The 15329-nt window shown below is 37.8% G+C and overlaps 1 protein-coding gene across 1 annotated transcript; it reads left to right on the top strand.

The window, feature by feature from the left end:
- The first annotated feature begins 1134 nt into the window (after positions 1-1134).
- Positions 1135-13999, top strand: LOC106719081 (nucleoprotein TPR). Its single transcript, XM_045680373.1, has 14 exons — positions 1135-1341; positions 2533-7428; positions 7769-8025; positions 8178-8267; positions 8343-8472; positions 8610-8941; positions 9139-9267; positions 9396-9497; positions 9669-9831; positions 9913-10012; positions 10628-10785; positions 11158-11240; positions 12038-12164; positions 13790-13999. The coding sequence occupies exons 1-14, from the start codon at positions 1164-1166 to the stop codon at positions 13867-13869; spliced, it is 6825 nt and encodes a 2274-aa protein (XP_045536329.1). The 5' UTR covers positions 1135-1163; the 3' UTR covers positions 13870-13999.
- Positions 14000-15329: the final 1330 nt, after the last annotated feature.

Genomic DNA, 15329 nt, shown 5'->3' with positions numbered 1-15329 from the left:
TACTGAAAAAAAATATCTGTGCATTTAATGCTTATCCAATATAATTGTAGGTTTGGAATGCCCCGACACTGGTATTAACACATATTGTTGTCTTTGTTTTTATTAGTGTTTGTATTAGTTTGTATTAGTAGTTAGTGCAATTTAACAAGAGCCATTATACAGTGGGCCTAGAACAAAAATTTGTAACAAGCGCCTACTTATGTACATTACGGTTGATAGGGGCGCACTTTGGGCGCCCGCAACAGAAATTTTGTGGATGTGCTGACTATACGATGGCGTTTGTAACAAATATGCGTGCTAGGCCCACTGACTAAAAATTTACTACACACTCACACATGCAGTCTAGTTTAGAAACTTCGTCTAGTTTCTAAATTTGACTGGATGTGTTCGTCATGTGTTCACGAGCTCACTGTTTGTTTTTTGACAGAGGAAAATGCGCGCGCTGGACATGTCCTGCATCTTAAAAATGTTAAAAATCAACTTTTTCTATTGGTTTACGGTACGTTTACTTTATGGCAGTGTTGCCAATGCTACGGCAATAGCCGTGTTCTATGGCTTTCAGGCCAAAAAATTTGAATATCTACGGACTTCGGCCGCAACTCTATAGCCGTGGCAGGATCCTACGGTTTTTCGAAAATCTGTAGAAAGTAAGTTTTTCTTTTAATTTAAAAAAAAAAACTTTTATAGAAATACTAGCTGTCGCCCGCGACTCCGTCCACGCGCAGTTAAAAAAAACTAATTGGGAGTACGAAAAATAAATTTTGGCCGATTCTCAGACCTACTCAATATGCTTACAAAATTTCATGAGAATCGGTCAAGCCGTTTCGGAGGAGTTCAAGTTCGAACCCCGTGACACGAGAATTTTATATATAAAATTAGATTGAGACTGTGAATAAGATTCCGAAAATAGCCTTTGAATTAAATATAAGTAAAAATAGCTAACTAATAATTATTTGTACCGGGTTAGTTAAAGTAGTAAAAGTTGTGATTTTTTTTAAAAAATAGTTAATGAAGGTCAATTATTTGCAAACATTTGATTAATGTTAAAAACTTTAAAACAGAGCTTTGTTCCCTTTTTAAGTGGTACTACTGTCCTTCGGCGAGCGATAAAAATTTTCATTGGCAACACTGTTTATGGGTCGCGTTCGAGTTTTGCGACAAAGATGGATGCCGAAAGTGTGGAAGCCGGTGATAAAAATCACTTAAACAATGTATTATCAGAAACCGAGATTGCTAATTTACCGAATGGCGTCGCAAATAAAATCAATACATATATTGATACAAAATTTGAGGAATACATGACCTCCAAGGCTCTTCTAGAAACCAGCAAAACACAAATTGGTAAGAAACCGGCCTTTTTTGCTGTAAATGAAGATATAATTTTTGTTCACACTGATTTGTCAATTTTCGTAACGTTTTTTTTAATTATAGGCACCAACAATTATTTTTGTGGGTCTAATATTTATGTATTGGTGTGTGGACTGTTTCACACATATTGTTTTCCTAGTCACATTTTTGTGCATAAAGTAATCAAAAAATATCATGCAATCATTTTTGTGTTAATTGTTTGTTGAAGCTTTTAGGTTTTGTATTTAAAAAATAAAAGAAAAAACACCTAATATTAAACAGAATGAATCTGGCCTTAACTACCATTAGTTAAAAATGAGAATATTGTAAGGGTATTAACCTTTAAAAAAACTATTGTCTTGTTATAACCATCCACAAATTTTTTTGGAGAGTGTCTGTTCAAATGCATGCATTTAGATTTTTTTTAAAGAGTCACAACAGTCTTCAGTAATTGAAGTGGTGGTGAATAGGTTGCTTGTCTATATTCTCTTGGCACCAATACCAGTATGCTGGTACTTTAGTGTTCTAAGAACAAAATTAAACAGTGTAATATGCAGTGACTGTAGCCATTTTCATTAATAAAAGGACTCGCAGTATTTTGTATATAAAAAGTATTGTGTATTGTCTATGTTTTTATCGAATTTTTTAAAATTTCAATATTGATTTGTTATTAACTTTATCATCATTGAGTAAAAAAAATAATGACTGCATTTTTAAGGTCTCTTATTTTTAGAAAAAGAAACCTTTGTTATAAATTTAACACTGAGCTCAAAAACATGACTGTCATAAAAATTCAATCATATTTTTGTAATAGCCTGTAAAATCTCACATTTTTTCTTTGCATGAAAATTAATTTACGTAATTTTAGTTACGTTAATTTTAGTGAATTTTATGGACATGTTTACATAGATAGGATAGATTTTTGTGGATTTTTCACTTGAGGGTATTTTTTGGTAATCTGAAACTATGTCGTGTTAAATTCTTCAGAAATTATATGTTTTTTATATTTAGTAATATCTACCCACTTTCTCTAGTTCTTAACAAACAATGTTATATATCTATATAATTTTAAAATGTGCTTATTGAACAAAAATGTGTAGTCCCCATATACATTCCATGAAAAATGCAAAGTTGGCCTCTTTAGATGTGTAGATTTTAATTTCTTTAACTGTATCAATGTTTCAGATGACAAGATCACAACAGCAGAAGCAACAATATTAGAATTGAAATCAAAATATGAAGTAACATCCAAAAAATTACAAATAGCTGATGAAACAGTTGCTGAACTTGAAAAACAAGTAGGGACTCTAACTGCAGATTTAAATAAAGCTAATGAAAAGATTGTTCAATTGGAAAATGAAATTATTTCTCTTAAAAACGCTAGAGATGCTGCAGTTGATGAACGAAATGACCTGACCCATATTTTGGAACGGCGAAATGCCAAAATAGAAATGTTAATCGCAAATGAAACTTCCCTATCTGAACAACTGCGTGCTGCTATTGATTCAAAATGTGAAGCACTTACATTAAATAATGATATCCAAAGTAAAGAATTAGCTTTACAATATCGTGAAAAACGTATGGAACAGGAAAGGGTTCTCTTAAACACTCAAATAGCTAGTCTCACTGAAGAAGTTAATAGTTTAACTTCAGAATTACAAACACACAGATTGAATAATACAAGCCGTTTAGTTGGTTTGGAAGCAGAATTATCCAAAAGAACTGAAGAACTTAAATCAGCAAATGACACCATTGAACAACTCAATGAAATAAAGAAGAAACTAACTGATCGTGCTGAAAATCTCAGTCAAAGATTAGTGGAACAAAGAGATATAGAAAAGAAAATGACTGAAAATTACAAAACAGAACTTGAAGCTAAAACTAAACTTGCTGATTTATTAAAAACTATGCATGATGATTCTGAAGCTAAGGCTACAGAACTTAGTGAAGGTATAAGTGAGCTACAAAAGCTCTTAAATGAAGCTACTGATAAATATGGCGAATTAGAAACTAAATATAAACAAGCGGAAAAAGATCATGAAGAATTAATGGAAAAGAAAAATGAAGTAATATCATCACTGAAAAGTGAATTAGAACATGCTAATGACCTAATTAAAGCAGCAGCTGCACAGAACTTAGATATGGCGCTTAGCGACTTGGCGCCATCTGCGGCAACTGCAAGTAAACTTTTAAAATCTGGAATGTCATTGACACAGATTTATTCTCAATTAGTCAAAGTAACAGATGATTTAAGTCGAGAGAAAGAAGAGAATAGAAGACTTACAACAACAATCAATAACATAGTTCAAGAATTGGAAGAGAGAGCACCTATGTTACAAAAACAAAGGGCTGAGTATGAGGAGACATTAGATTGCAACTCGGCTTTAACACAGCAAATTGAATTGTTAACAATAGAATGTAATAGGCTAAGAGATGACTACAGTGAGGCGTCTAGACTTTCTAATCATTACAACAGAGAAAATGTCAAATTAAAAGGAGAGTTAGCAGATTTAGGTAGACAAGTTTGCTTTTTATTAAAGGAAATTGAACACAGTCGAGGTGGCTTATTAAATGGTGACCATGATGCTTCCCATGCTGAATCCAACACATCAAATGCATCAGATAATAACTCCTCACGAATTATGTCCAAAACCCTAGTGACATTTAGTGACATTCAAGAATTACAATCTAATAATCAAAAACTTCTGAGAATGATTCGTGAATTAACTGACAAACAAGAGGAGCTTGAAAAGCATAAGGAACAGTTTGAAACTGGAGAAATGCAGAATAAAATAGATTCATTAAAAACTCGCATATCAGAGCTTACTGAGGCTCAAGATAGGCAGACGAAAATGGTAACTGGTCTTATAAGACAACGTGATATGTTTAAAAAGTTGTATCACGATCACATGAAAGGCAAGCGCCACGAATTGTCATCTGTATTAGACACTTCAGATATGGAGAAAGGAGACTCTTTTGAGATGGACCAGACTAGACCAGAAAAAACTTCTAAACCTTCACCCACTGATATATCAGCCTTCGAAATTAAATACAATGAAACCGAAAAACAACTTGAGCTACTAAAGGAAGAATTTAAAACCTATAAGGAGGAAAAGGTTACTAATGAGAGGATGTTATTTGAACAAATTGACAATATGAGACAAGAAATATCAAAATTAACAGCTGCAAATAGTAAATTCGCCTCTACGGCGGAATTTAATAACGAGAGACTTAAAATTCTGCAGACGAATATTGCAACTTACAAGAAGCAAATTAGCTCGCTGGAAGAAAAAAATAAAACTTATAATGCCACTATTGCTAAACATGAAGTGTCATTACAACACTTACGAGATGAGGCATTAAATTCTCAAAACAAACTAGCCACAGCTGAAATACAGTTGGAAAATTTAAAATTGGAATGTAAATTACTAAAAGACACTGAACATAGATTGCAAACCGAAAAAGAAATGCTTAGTCGCGAAAGGCAAGGACAATCACTGCTGCTCAAAAATTTGGAACTTGTTAAAGCTAGTGTAGAACGTTTAGAAACAGAAAATCGTACTAAATTAGAATCGCGATTGGATGAAGCTACAAGAGAATGTTCAGCGATACGTATGAGACTTCAAGAAGAGCAGAATAGATTCAGGGAACTAGCTTCACACCTTGAACGACAAACAGAAACTGCTAAACAGAGGATGGAGGAGGAGAAAAAGGCAGCTGATTTAATGAGAAAGGAAATTACACTCCTAAGGAACGACTTAAGTGAAAAGAATAAAGCAAATGAGGAACTTGTTAGGAAACTTAAAGAGGCCCTTGATCCTAATGTAGACAGTACATTAGATTCAATTAAAAAAATAAGGGAATTGGAAAATAAAATATCTGATAAGGATGGTGAAATTAAGTCACTCACAGAGCAATTAAATAACGCAAAGGAGCATATAAAACAATACTGTGACATTTCTGAAGGTGCAGAAAAAGGAATAAAATCTCTAAGTAATGAATATGAGAGTTACAAAACAGCTACTGAACTAAAACTTACTGAATATTCTCAAAAAGTACAACAATTAGAGGAAAAATGTTCAGAACTAGAAGCTGAATTATCACTTCAAAACAATGGGGAGTATGCCAATATCAATACTAATCTGAAAAATGAATTAGTTAATTGTAAACAAGATTTAGCAACTGCATTATCAAATCTGGAGACAAATCGCATAGATTTGGAAAGTGCTAGAGCTGAAATCACTAAACTATCTGAGGCTGTCCAAAAAGCTGAGGACAAATACACACATGAGATGATATTACATTCATCTGATATTCAGACACTCGCTCAAACCAAAGAAGAGTTATTAAGGGTTCAAAATGAACTAAATGAATTAGTAGCATTGAAGAATCAGACTCTTGAAAAATTGGAAGTAGAAAAGGCCTCGTGGCTTGAGAGACAAAAATCTCTCACAAAAGAAAACGAAGAACTTGTGCAAAGATTTAAAGACATATGTGAACAAAATTCCGTGTTACATGACCAGATCCAGGCTTTAGGTACACAATTATCAGTCGCCCATGCTTCACGTTCACATTCCGAAAGCCTCAATGAGTCTGCCAACGATTCAAATATGAGTGTATCGGTTAACGAAGACGATGCGAAATCATCTGAACAGATGTACAGAATCGTGAAATTCTTAAGAAAAGAAAAGGATATAGCCCTAGCTAAGTTTGATATCTTACAAGCAGAAACTATGAGACTAAGATCACAACTGGAAATTACTGAAAAACAACTTGATGAAGCTAAATTAACACTTGCTGCTGAAAGAGAAAAGTATGAAGTTAGCTTGGTAACAGTAAATAGGCAATCAGATATCTTGAGGAAAGTAGAGACCCTCGATGCTTTAACTGATAGCAACAGAGTTCTAAGGGAAGAAAGGGACACATTGTCATCTAGAGTAGAAGAACTTTCTAAAGCTATGAAAGCTTTGGAGGAGCAACTGCACCCACTGCAAGAAAGTGTAGCTGATTTAACTTCCAAAAACGAAACCTTACAATCTGAAAACACATCTCTAAAATCTGACTGTGCAAGGTGGAGAACCAGAGTAAATGCTTTAGTTGAGCGTGCAAATAAAACAAGTCCCGAAGATTGGAAACGGCTACAGAATGAACGGGAAACTCTTGCCAAAATGTTGACAAATGAAAAAGAAACTCTTAAAAAAGTCAATGAGGAATTGGGGGCTTTAAAAATTGAAAAGTCTAAATTGGAAGAACAGTATACCATTTTGTCGCGGCAACAAAACCAAGTAGTGGAAGAAAATAAGAAATTAAAGGAGGAAGTGCAGACGCTGAAAGATGATATGGCGCGTCTTACAGAGGAACTATCTAAATTAAAAGCAGCACACGATAATCTCTCGGAAACCAATGTAAAATTGTTAGAAGACTTGAACGACAAAGATGCTTCTTTAAGCGATATAAGGAATAAAGAAATACAAATTCGAAAAATTGCCAAGAAGTACAAAGGTCAATATGAAGAACTAGTTAAAACCGTGGATGAAGATAAAAAGAAAAATGAAGGCGAAGCGGCCGCTGCGGGCGTAGCGTTGGCCGAAACTTCTAAGAAAATGGAAGATCAATTGAGTGAGCTTCAAGGCCAAGTACAGGGAGAAAAGGCGAGCAACGAGAAGCTCAAGCAAGAACTCGAAACATTGCGCACAGCCAACATGGACAAGGAAGAAAAGGCGAAACAAGTTTTAAAACAAGCAAAGAGCAAAATAGTACAGCTTACTGAATCTAAAAACAGTTTAAGCCGAGAGGTAGATGAATTGCGCAGTAAAATCGGTGCCATCGAGCAAAGCACGCGCGAGGAGCTCGAGGTTCGGATAGCTTTACTAAAATCTCAATACGACGGTCGACTGTCTCGTCTGGAAAAGGAAAAAACTGAAGTACAAACTGAGAAAACAAGAGAAGTCGAAGCTCTCCTCCAAAAAGTGAACATGCTTCAAAGACAACTGGCAAATCAATCTTCAACGGGTAAACAGCAAATCACAACAGAGAAGGTCACCTCAGATCCTCCCACAGCAAATATAAAACCGATGGCAGGTAAATTATTTACGTTATGTATTAAAATGAAACACATTATCTTGACATGATTTTATTTAATTGAAGAAATATTAATAATAATAAGGATGGTACGATTGACATTTGTCGGTCATATCGTCGTCCCGGTGAGTCTGTTTGAGGTATAGTTTCCGGTTGTTCTCGACTTGCGGACGGTGCGTACTTGCATACATAAACTAGTGGCCAAGATTATCCATCAGCAACTTGCCCTTAAATATGCCCTTGTCGATACTGAGGTATATATTACCAATGTATAAATTACATAATGTTTTTTACAATTAGTAGTTAGTTTCCGTTGTCAAAATGGGTGTGGTGTAAACAGGCGTAGCGCAACAGAGCGTGACAGCGAGCCGGCGCGGCGGCGAGACTCCGCTGGCGTCAATCCGGCCGATGGCGCAGGTGGGACCGACCGCGCCGCACGACGCCCACACCACCGAGTACATGCCGGCCTCTTCGTCGCGCCCGCTGCAGCGCGCTGCTCTCGCGCCCTCCGCCTCCGCCACCTCCGCATCCGCCTCCGCCACCTCTGCAGCCGCCGCCACCTCCGCTTCTGCTTCCGCACCACCGGAGTCTACTCAAGTATTTTATTTAGTTACATTTAATTGTTTTCCACTAATATCCAACGTTAATTTGGAAACAGTGAAAAGAAAGAAAAGGATATCTGATATTTTTTTATTAAAACTAATTCAAATTTGTGCTTTGTATCTGATTATATCTATTTTTATTCACAGGACATGGATACGAGCGAAGCTGGTATGGGGAGCGCCGGATCTAGTGACAACAATGCTCAGTCTTCTTCACATTCCCAGGCGCCGCAGCAAGTACGTCTCATTTTTATTAAATTATGAAATAATTATGTTAAGAAGAGTCATTATTTAAAAAAAATTGGTGTGTAGGCGGTGGCGCTAGTAATGCCTCGTATCGAGCAGCCGAGCGGCGCGAGCGGTGTGACAGCCGCCAGCGCCGCCGCCAGCTCTCCCGCGCCCAGCGCAGCCGCAGTCCCCGCGCCGCCCGCACCACAGCCCGGTAACTTATATATTCATCATAGTTCCACTTAAATAAAGAAAGAAAACATAAATGGATACTCCATTTATGTTTTCTTTCAAATGTGCCTCATTAAGTCCCAAAATATTTTATTATTGTAATGCAATTTTAAATAACAGGTGCCTCAAGCGCGACGCCAACGTCCGCTGCGGTGGCGCAGACGTCAAGCGGCGTCAGCACCTCGCACACCGCGCCCGGCGTCAGCACCTCGCACGTGGCCCCCGGCGTCAGCACGTCGCACGCGGCCCCCGGCGTCAGCACGTCGCACGCAGCCCCCGGCGTCAGCACGTCGCACGCGGCCCCCGGCGTTAGCACTTCCCAGACGGTGCCAGGCGTCAGCACGTCGAATGCCCCGCCTGGAGTCAGCACGTCTCATCCCCCACCGGAAACTCGACCAGCCAAGCGACGTCTGCAAGCCAGACCGGTCTCTTCAAAGAGGACTCGTGTACAGGTAATGAACTTCATGCACATTTAAATATCATTTTTATACAGATATGACCTAACATTGAGAATAAAAATTTTACTCGCCTACTACCTCACTTTTTTCTACTATTTATTCTTATTTAATAATACTATTTTGCTACACTTTTGTGAAACTTCTTTGTTACAATTAGATTTACAATCCTATAAACTTTGTTAATAATTTAGGGATTCGAAAGATCAGTGGAAGTAGAATACCAGGTGCCGACGTCGTCGCGCTGCGACCAGGACGACGAGGGCGTGATCGTGGTGGACTCGGAGGAGGACGACGAGCGATGCACCGGCACCATGTACAGGGTAAATGTTCTAAACTCCTACTCCTACTTACATATTTACCGAACATGATGTATTTGATCGCTTTCTAGTTCGTAAATACGCACATATGATTAAGTAAATCAGAAAAAATATTATGTTATTTTGTACAGGAAGCTGAAGATGATGAAGAGGATATGGAGGAGGAACAAGAAGAAGAGGGCGGCGAAGAGGAAGAAACAGAAGGCGACGATGGCGACAACGTCGCCACTCAGGTAAGCGAACTTTTGAGGAGCATCCAGTTTTGAATACACGATAACATCACATCAAAATGTATGTATGTCAAAAAGAACAATGAAGGTATTTGCTGGGGTGCTAACACCTAAGCATAAGTGATCTCTGTGTTGTGGGTATGAATGCTTACATAATATGATTTTCTCTGCTAGGATTCACCGGCGCAGTCCCCGGAGGCGGGAGGCGCGGGTGAGGAAGGCGACGAGGGCGAGGAGGGGGAGGAGGTGGAGGGGCGCGAGGCGGGCGGTGCGGCGGCGGACAGCGAGCCAGCACCGCACCACCCACAGATCGAGGCCATCAGCAGCGGCACCGAACGTGAGTGTCGCGACGTACTAACACAATTGAGCGTCTTATTTGTGCATACGAAAGTACGAGGATACGAATGTTAATGTGCAGCGAGCGGCGCGCTGTCGCTGGCCGGGAGCGGTGGCGACGACGGAGACGACAGCATTGTGCCCTCCACTCCCACGCTCTACGTGCCCAGGAGAAACGACGGGTAATGTGTCGCTGCTGTAGTACTGTAGCTTTATAGTTTATAGAATACTAGTGGTAGTACTATACCTCCCTGGTTTCCGCAACTCCACGTTTAGTGCGTATTTTGCCTGAGGGCACCTCATGGATTGCTCCAGGCAACCCATGTTTAACCCTGTAGTCAACCACTGCCGAGTATTATATCCTAGCTGTCGCCGGCGACTCTATCCGCGCGGCATTAAAAAAAACGTAATAAGTAACCGAAGCGTTCTTCCAGATTATGATCCACATCTATGCCAAATTTCATAGAGATCCGTTGAGCCGTTCTGGAGATACCTTCAAACATCCATCCAAACATTCGCATTTATTAGTAAGAAGATAAAAAAAATATCAGGTGTCATTGCTCGAATTAGTAGTTTTTTTCACTTATTCACATAGAATAGGAATGATTAAAAATAAAATTGTCTATATAGAATTCTGGAACTCCTTAAAATAATGAATAATGCATGTAAATTAAACAATCTTATGTACTGTGAAGAACTACATTTAAAAAATCAATCAGGTTAAAAACATTACGTAGGAACAAAGAAAGACAGACTAGTTGCAAAGTTAATAAACAAATATGTATCGAACAATGCAGGTTCGGTGAGGCGGTAGTGTCTCCGCTGGGCGCGGGCGCGGACGCGGAAGCGGCGGGGGCGGGCGGCGCGCGCTTCACGTTCGCGGAGGGCGCCGCCTCGCACCACGACACGCACGCGGACCTCGCCGCCGCGCTGCCCCCGCCACACGCAGACAGGCGTCAGTACATTACTTATCTTGATTAAACAAATTATCAGTCCGGAATTTTAAATACTTTCACAGAAACAGAATATTTACCCTTACTATGCATTCTCTCCTCCGTCAAATCCACTTCCCTTGGCCATGTTTTCCTTATAAGAAAAGGATGGGAAAGAAAAGAGACCCAAATAAGATATCCTCTTAAAATTTCTTTATATAAGAAGTATGTATATAGAAATAGTAGTAGACTTTTGTCTGTTATATAGATTCGGAATCATAAGTGGTCAATGAGAGATGTCTGTAGTTGATTTCTCGCAATATTGATTGTTTTGGTATGAGATATGAACAGTAAAGGTGTGTTATTACGGCAGTTAATTGTATTTCTGTTGTCAGGTTCCGAAGGCACGGAGTCGCGCGCGGAGGAGGAGGCGGCGGCCGTCAGCTCGCAGGGCAGCGAGCCCTCCTCACCCCAACAGGTCACTTACCCTGCACTATCATCCTACACTGAACACTGTTCTACACTAGTCTATGAATTATATCTAGTTTAATTTTTGCTCCGATAGGATAGGCGGGATATTTTTATAGACTATATATGGAAATAATGCAACATTCTCGTATCCTCGTAAAACGTTTACTTAACATCTGTACATAATGCTCTGTTAAAGGCTCTGGAATACTTTGGTATTTAACACGTTCAATCCCACTACGACTTTCACGCATCAGGGCTAGTGAATGACGCAGGATGTTTTAAAATCTTCTTAATATATATAAATCTCGTGTCACAATGTTTGTCCTCAATGGACTCCTAAACCACTTAACCGATTATAATAAAATTCGCACACCATGTGCAGTTCGATCCAACTTGAGAGATAGGATAGTTTAAATCTCAAATTATAGTCGCAATTTTAATTTATTGCTTATTATTTGACAGTCACAATTATCTATTAACTCCAAATGATTCTAACAGATGTCGATACCTTTCGACTGGGTTGAGTAAGTAATCAATAGATGGCGCTGCTATGGTAAATCTACGAACGTGTCATATAAGCTTATTAACTGCGCGCGGACGAAGTCGCGGGCGACCGCTAGAATACTATACAATCCTTATATCTCGATGTTTGAAAACATGTATTTGTAGTAATTTTCAATTTCTACTATAGTTCGTACATTTTACTCAAATTTTACAAAGTAAGTTTAACATTATGTACTTGCTTCCTCGTTTGCCTCTGTAAAAAACGTATAAATGAATAGTTGTATGTTGTTATGATGGTAGCCGGCGCAGATGGCGGAGGAAGGGCGAGAAGCGGAGGCCAGCTCGCCCGCGCCCGCCGCAGGCACTCGCCGCGCCGCGCACTCGCCCGCTGTGCACTCGCCGCACCAGCGCTGGATGCGCGCCGCAGGTACACACCGCCACAGACACGCCAACGACCATGGCTAGAGCAGAGCCTGCGCATAGTACCGGAATGTTGCACAGCAACGAGAAAAATATGTAGAGCATACGTAATATGTGGCAGGAAGTCTAGAAGATTGGGGCGCACCTAACACACACACACACCAATGTAGATCGTGTAAATCAGTGATTGTCAAACTTATTTCTTTCACCGCCCCCTTTGAAAATCAATTATATTTCAGAGCCTCTAATTTTTATTCAGCTCTAAAACTTAAAAACCACAATTTCATTACTTTAATTAATTTCAGTGCCACCCATTTTTGGGGCCCCTTATTGCCCCCTCCTAGGTTTCAAACGCCCCCAATGGGGCGTTATCGCCCACTTTGGGAAACACTGGTGTAAATGATCATGCTTAGTCAGGCATCTAAGAGCAAATATAAAGCGAAACACGTATCAAATAGATCTCTTTCATTAACCAGCATTAGGTATTTTATTTCTCCGTGCTCCGCATTGGGTGTGCGTTGATTATTGCTGGTGCATCTCCCGTGCGAGTCGTGATGTATGTCCACAGTCAGTCCCCCAGCTGGGACTGATTCACAATGTACACCTTGCCCAACAAAAAATACTGCTTTTCTTTTTATTTTTACCCTAATGAGATCTAAACTTTAAAATTATTCCACATATTTGTGAAATGGGAATATGGTAGAAATTTAACGCCATGAATTCACCAAAGACAAAAAAGTATAGAAATCTCTGCTCTAGACAATTGTAATAAGCGAAAAAACACAAAAAGCTCACAGAAAGGCGCCAAGAGAGCAGATGTGTATTGGATAAATAATTTGATTTTTTCCAGCTACATGAATATTACACAGATCGTTACCGCATCTTAAGAAAAAACCAGTTTGATATTAATAAGCGGTCCACTCCAACCAGTTGCAATCTCTACCAAATTTTTCTGGCGCATCACCCGACGTGTACTTACATTATTTGCATAATGATATTAGGTGTTATATTCAACATTATATTTTGTACGACTTGCACACAACAACTTTTTTATTTCTAATTCCTTAGTCTTTTTTTTAAACAAACATGTTTGCTATGAGTTTAGTATTTTTGCCGTATCTCCTTATCGCGGTTATTTATGTCATCTGATAAAGTCTAAATGCATGTTCTTTGGAATAATTTAAATCACAGTCTACTTACAAAGTCGATACTCTATTTCTTTGTTTTATTTTGTTAGGAATATAAACAGATATAAAAAACATTTACATAGCCTCTCATACTTATTTTATCTCTTATTCAATTAAAAGTTATCCTCAACTTTCATAAAATCAAACAAGTATATGTCGGTATCACCATCCTCTTGAATCTTACTAATGTATGTTTATTAGAAGGTATCTTCAGAACAGCTCAATGGATCTTGATGAAATTTGGCACAGATTTAGAACATAGTCTGGGAGAACATATCGGCTACTTATCAACTTTTATTTTAATAACTCGCTAACGGAATCGCGGGCGACAGCTAGTATTCTAATAAAAGCTCTAACAAATTGTACATTTTATATAAAGTGTGTAGAATATTTTGGAATATGTCAAAGAATTGCTGTATGAGCAATGTTAATGTTTTTGTTGCAGACAGTGAGAGCGGTGCGCGCGGACGTGGTCTGAGGCCGAGGGGCCGACCACCGCGCAGGTCTCATTACATGAGGTTCTAAATAAATATTAATTGTTATTTTTTTTTAATATAAACCTATTTACTTTAAACAGGTCACTAGTAAGTTATAAAATTGATTTGATTTAAAAAAGCATTTTTGTAACTGTTTGAAAAATTATGTTTATTGTCAACAATACCTACAGTACATGTTGCTCATAAATATTTGACATGGTTAGTGTAATGTGGCTGAATAATTTTTTATAATTTTATGATTGTAAGAGTATGTGATTGTTTTATAAGAATATTGATGTGTATAACTGGCATTAGGATAAGTTCAATGTCTCCTTTACATATATATACTATGACTCAATGGAATAGGTTAAACAAACATATATTCAATAGTATTTAGAAGAAATAATTTAAATGATTTAGCCACACAAGGCATCTTATATTGAATAGACATTAATGATAGAAATTAATGATTCATCTTGTATTCTGTAACATCACCGGCATTTTAATGTTTGTGGTACTAGTGTAAGAACATTTCCAAACATTAGTATTTTATTCCTAATAAACTTATTCCAACAACTTGTGTTTTATTGATCCAAGAACATAATGTTTATAATATCAGAGTGAATATAGAGTTCCCACTGAGGAAACATGTGTAAAAATATTCACACTGTTCAAAGTTCAAAAATAGATAGCAATTGTTTGTGCGTTTCAAAAATAAGGTAAACATTGCTTACCTTCACTACACATACAGTATATGTGTGCTGCATAAGTTAATAGACAATCGTATTATGTATTTAGGTAACGATTCTGTATCAAAGGTCATAGCACAAACCGTAAGTATCTACAGAGAAACATATATACAAAAAAATATCTTCATCGATTTAACTTATTTTTGAACAATTCCATACCAAGCAAATAGAAGTCTAAAAAGAATTAGTTTTAATAAACTACTTATCTATTCATACAGTGTAATAAAAAACAGAACAAAGAACTTTTCTGTTATCTACTGGAAAAAAAAAAATATTTCGCCAAGTTTCAGTTTAAAAATTTATATTATAGGTATAGAAAACAGTAACAATCTTACTAATATTATAAGTGTGAATGTTTAGATGATGGATGGATGGATGTTTGTTTGAAGGTATCTCCGGAACTGCTCAAAGGATCTTGATGAAATTTGGCACAGATGCAGAACATAGTCTGAAAGAACACATAGGGTACTTATTACGTTTTTTTTTATTCCTCGCGGACGGAGTCACGGGCGACAGCTAGTAATATATACAGGTAGAAGAATATAAAGACATGTGCCAAAATATCTCTGGCTTGATGCTACTGATGAAAACAACAGCAGCATAAATTGATTTGATAAACGCATTTCTAACAAAGGATAAATGTAAAAAAATAGAAGAATAAGTGTGACATTTATTTTATTTTCTAAAATAGTCATATTTATGGTAAAAGTGGTGCCTTTACAGTAGCTGTAGGAATGTACATGGTCTGGAAATAAATCTC

This window comes from Papilio machaon, chromosome 12 (genome assembly GCF_912999745.1).
Source record: "Papilio machaon chromosome 12, ilPapMach1.1, whole genome shotgun sequence".
Classification (NCBI taxonomy): Eukaryota; Metazoa; Arthropoda; class Insecta; order Lepidoptera; family Papilionidae; genus Papilio; species Papilio machaon.
This window is presented reverse-complemented; position numbering and strand designations above follow the sequence as displayed.

Excerpts from the sequence above, each read along its gene's own strand:
- LOC106719081 (XM_045680373.1), top strand. The coding sequence starts at position 1,164 with ATGGATGCCGAAAGTGTGGAAGCCGGTGATAAAAATCACTTAAACAAT. Across the intron at positions 8,942-9,138 it reads CAAAGAGGACTCGTGTACAG|GGATTCGAAAGATCAGTGGA; the intron begins GTAATGAACTTC and ends TTAATAATTTAG. Across the intron at positions 9,832-9,912 it reads CATCAGCAGCGGCACCGAAC|CGAGCGGCGCGCTGTCGCTG; the intron begins GTGAGTGTCGCG and ends GTTAATGTGCAG.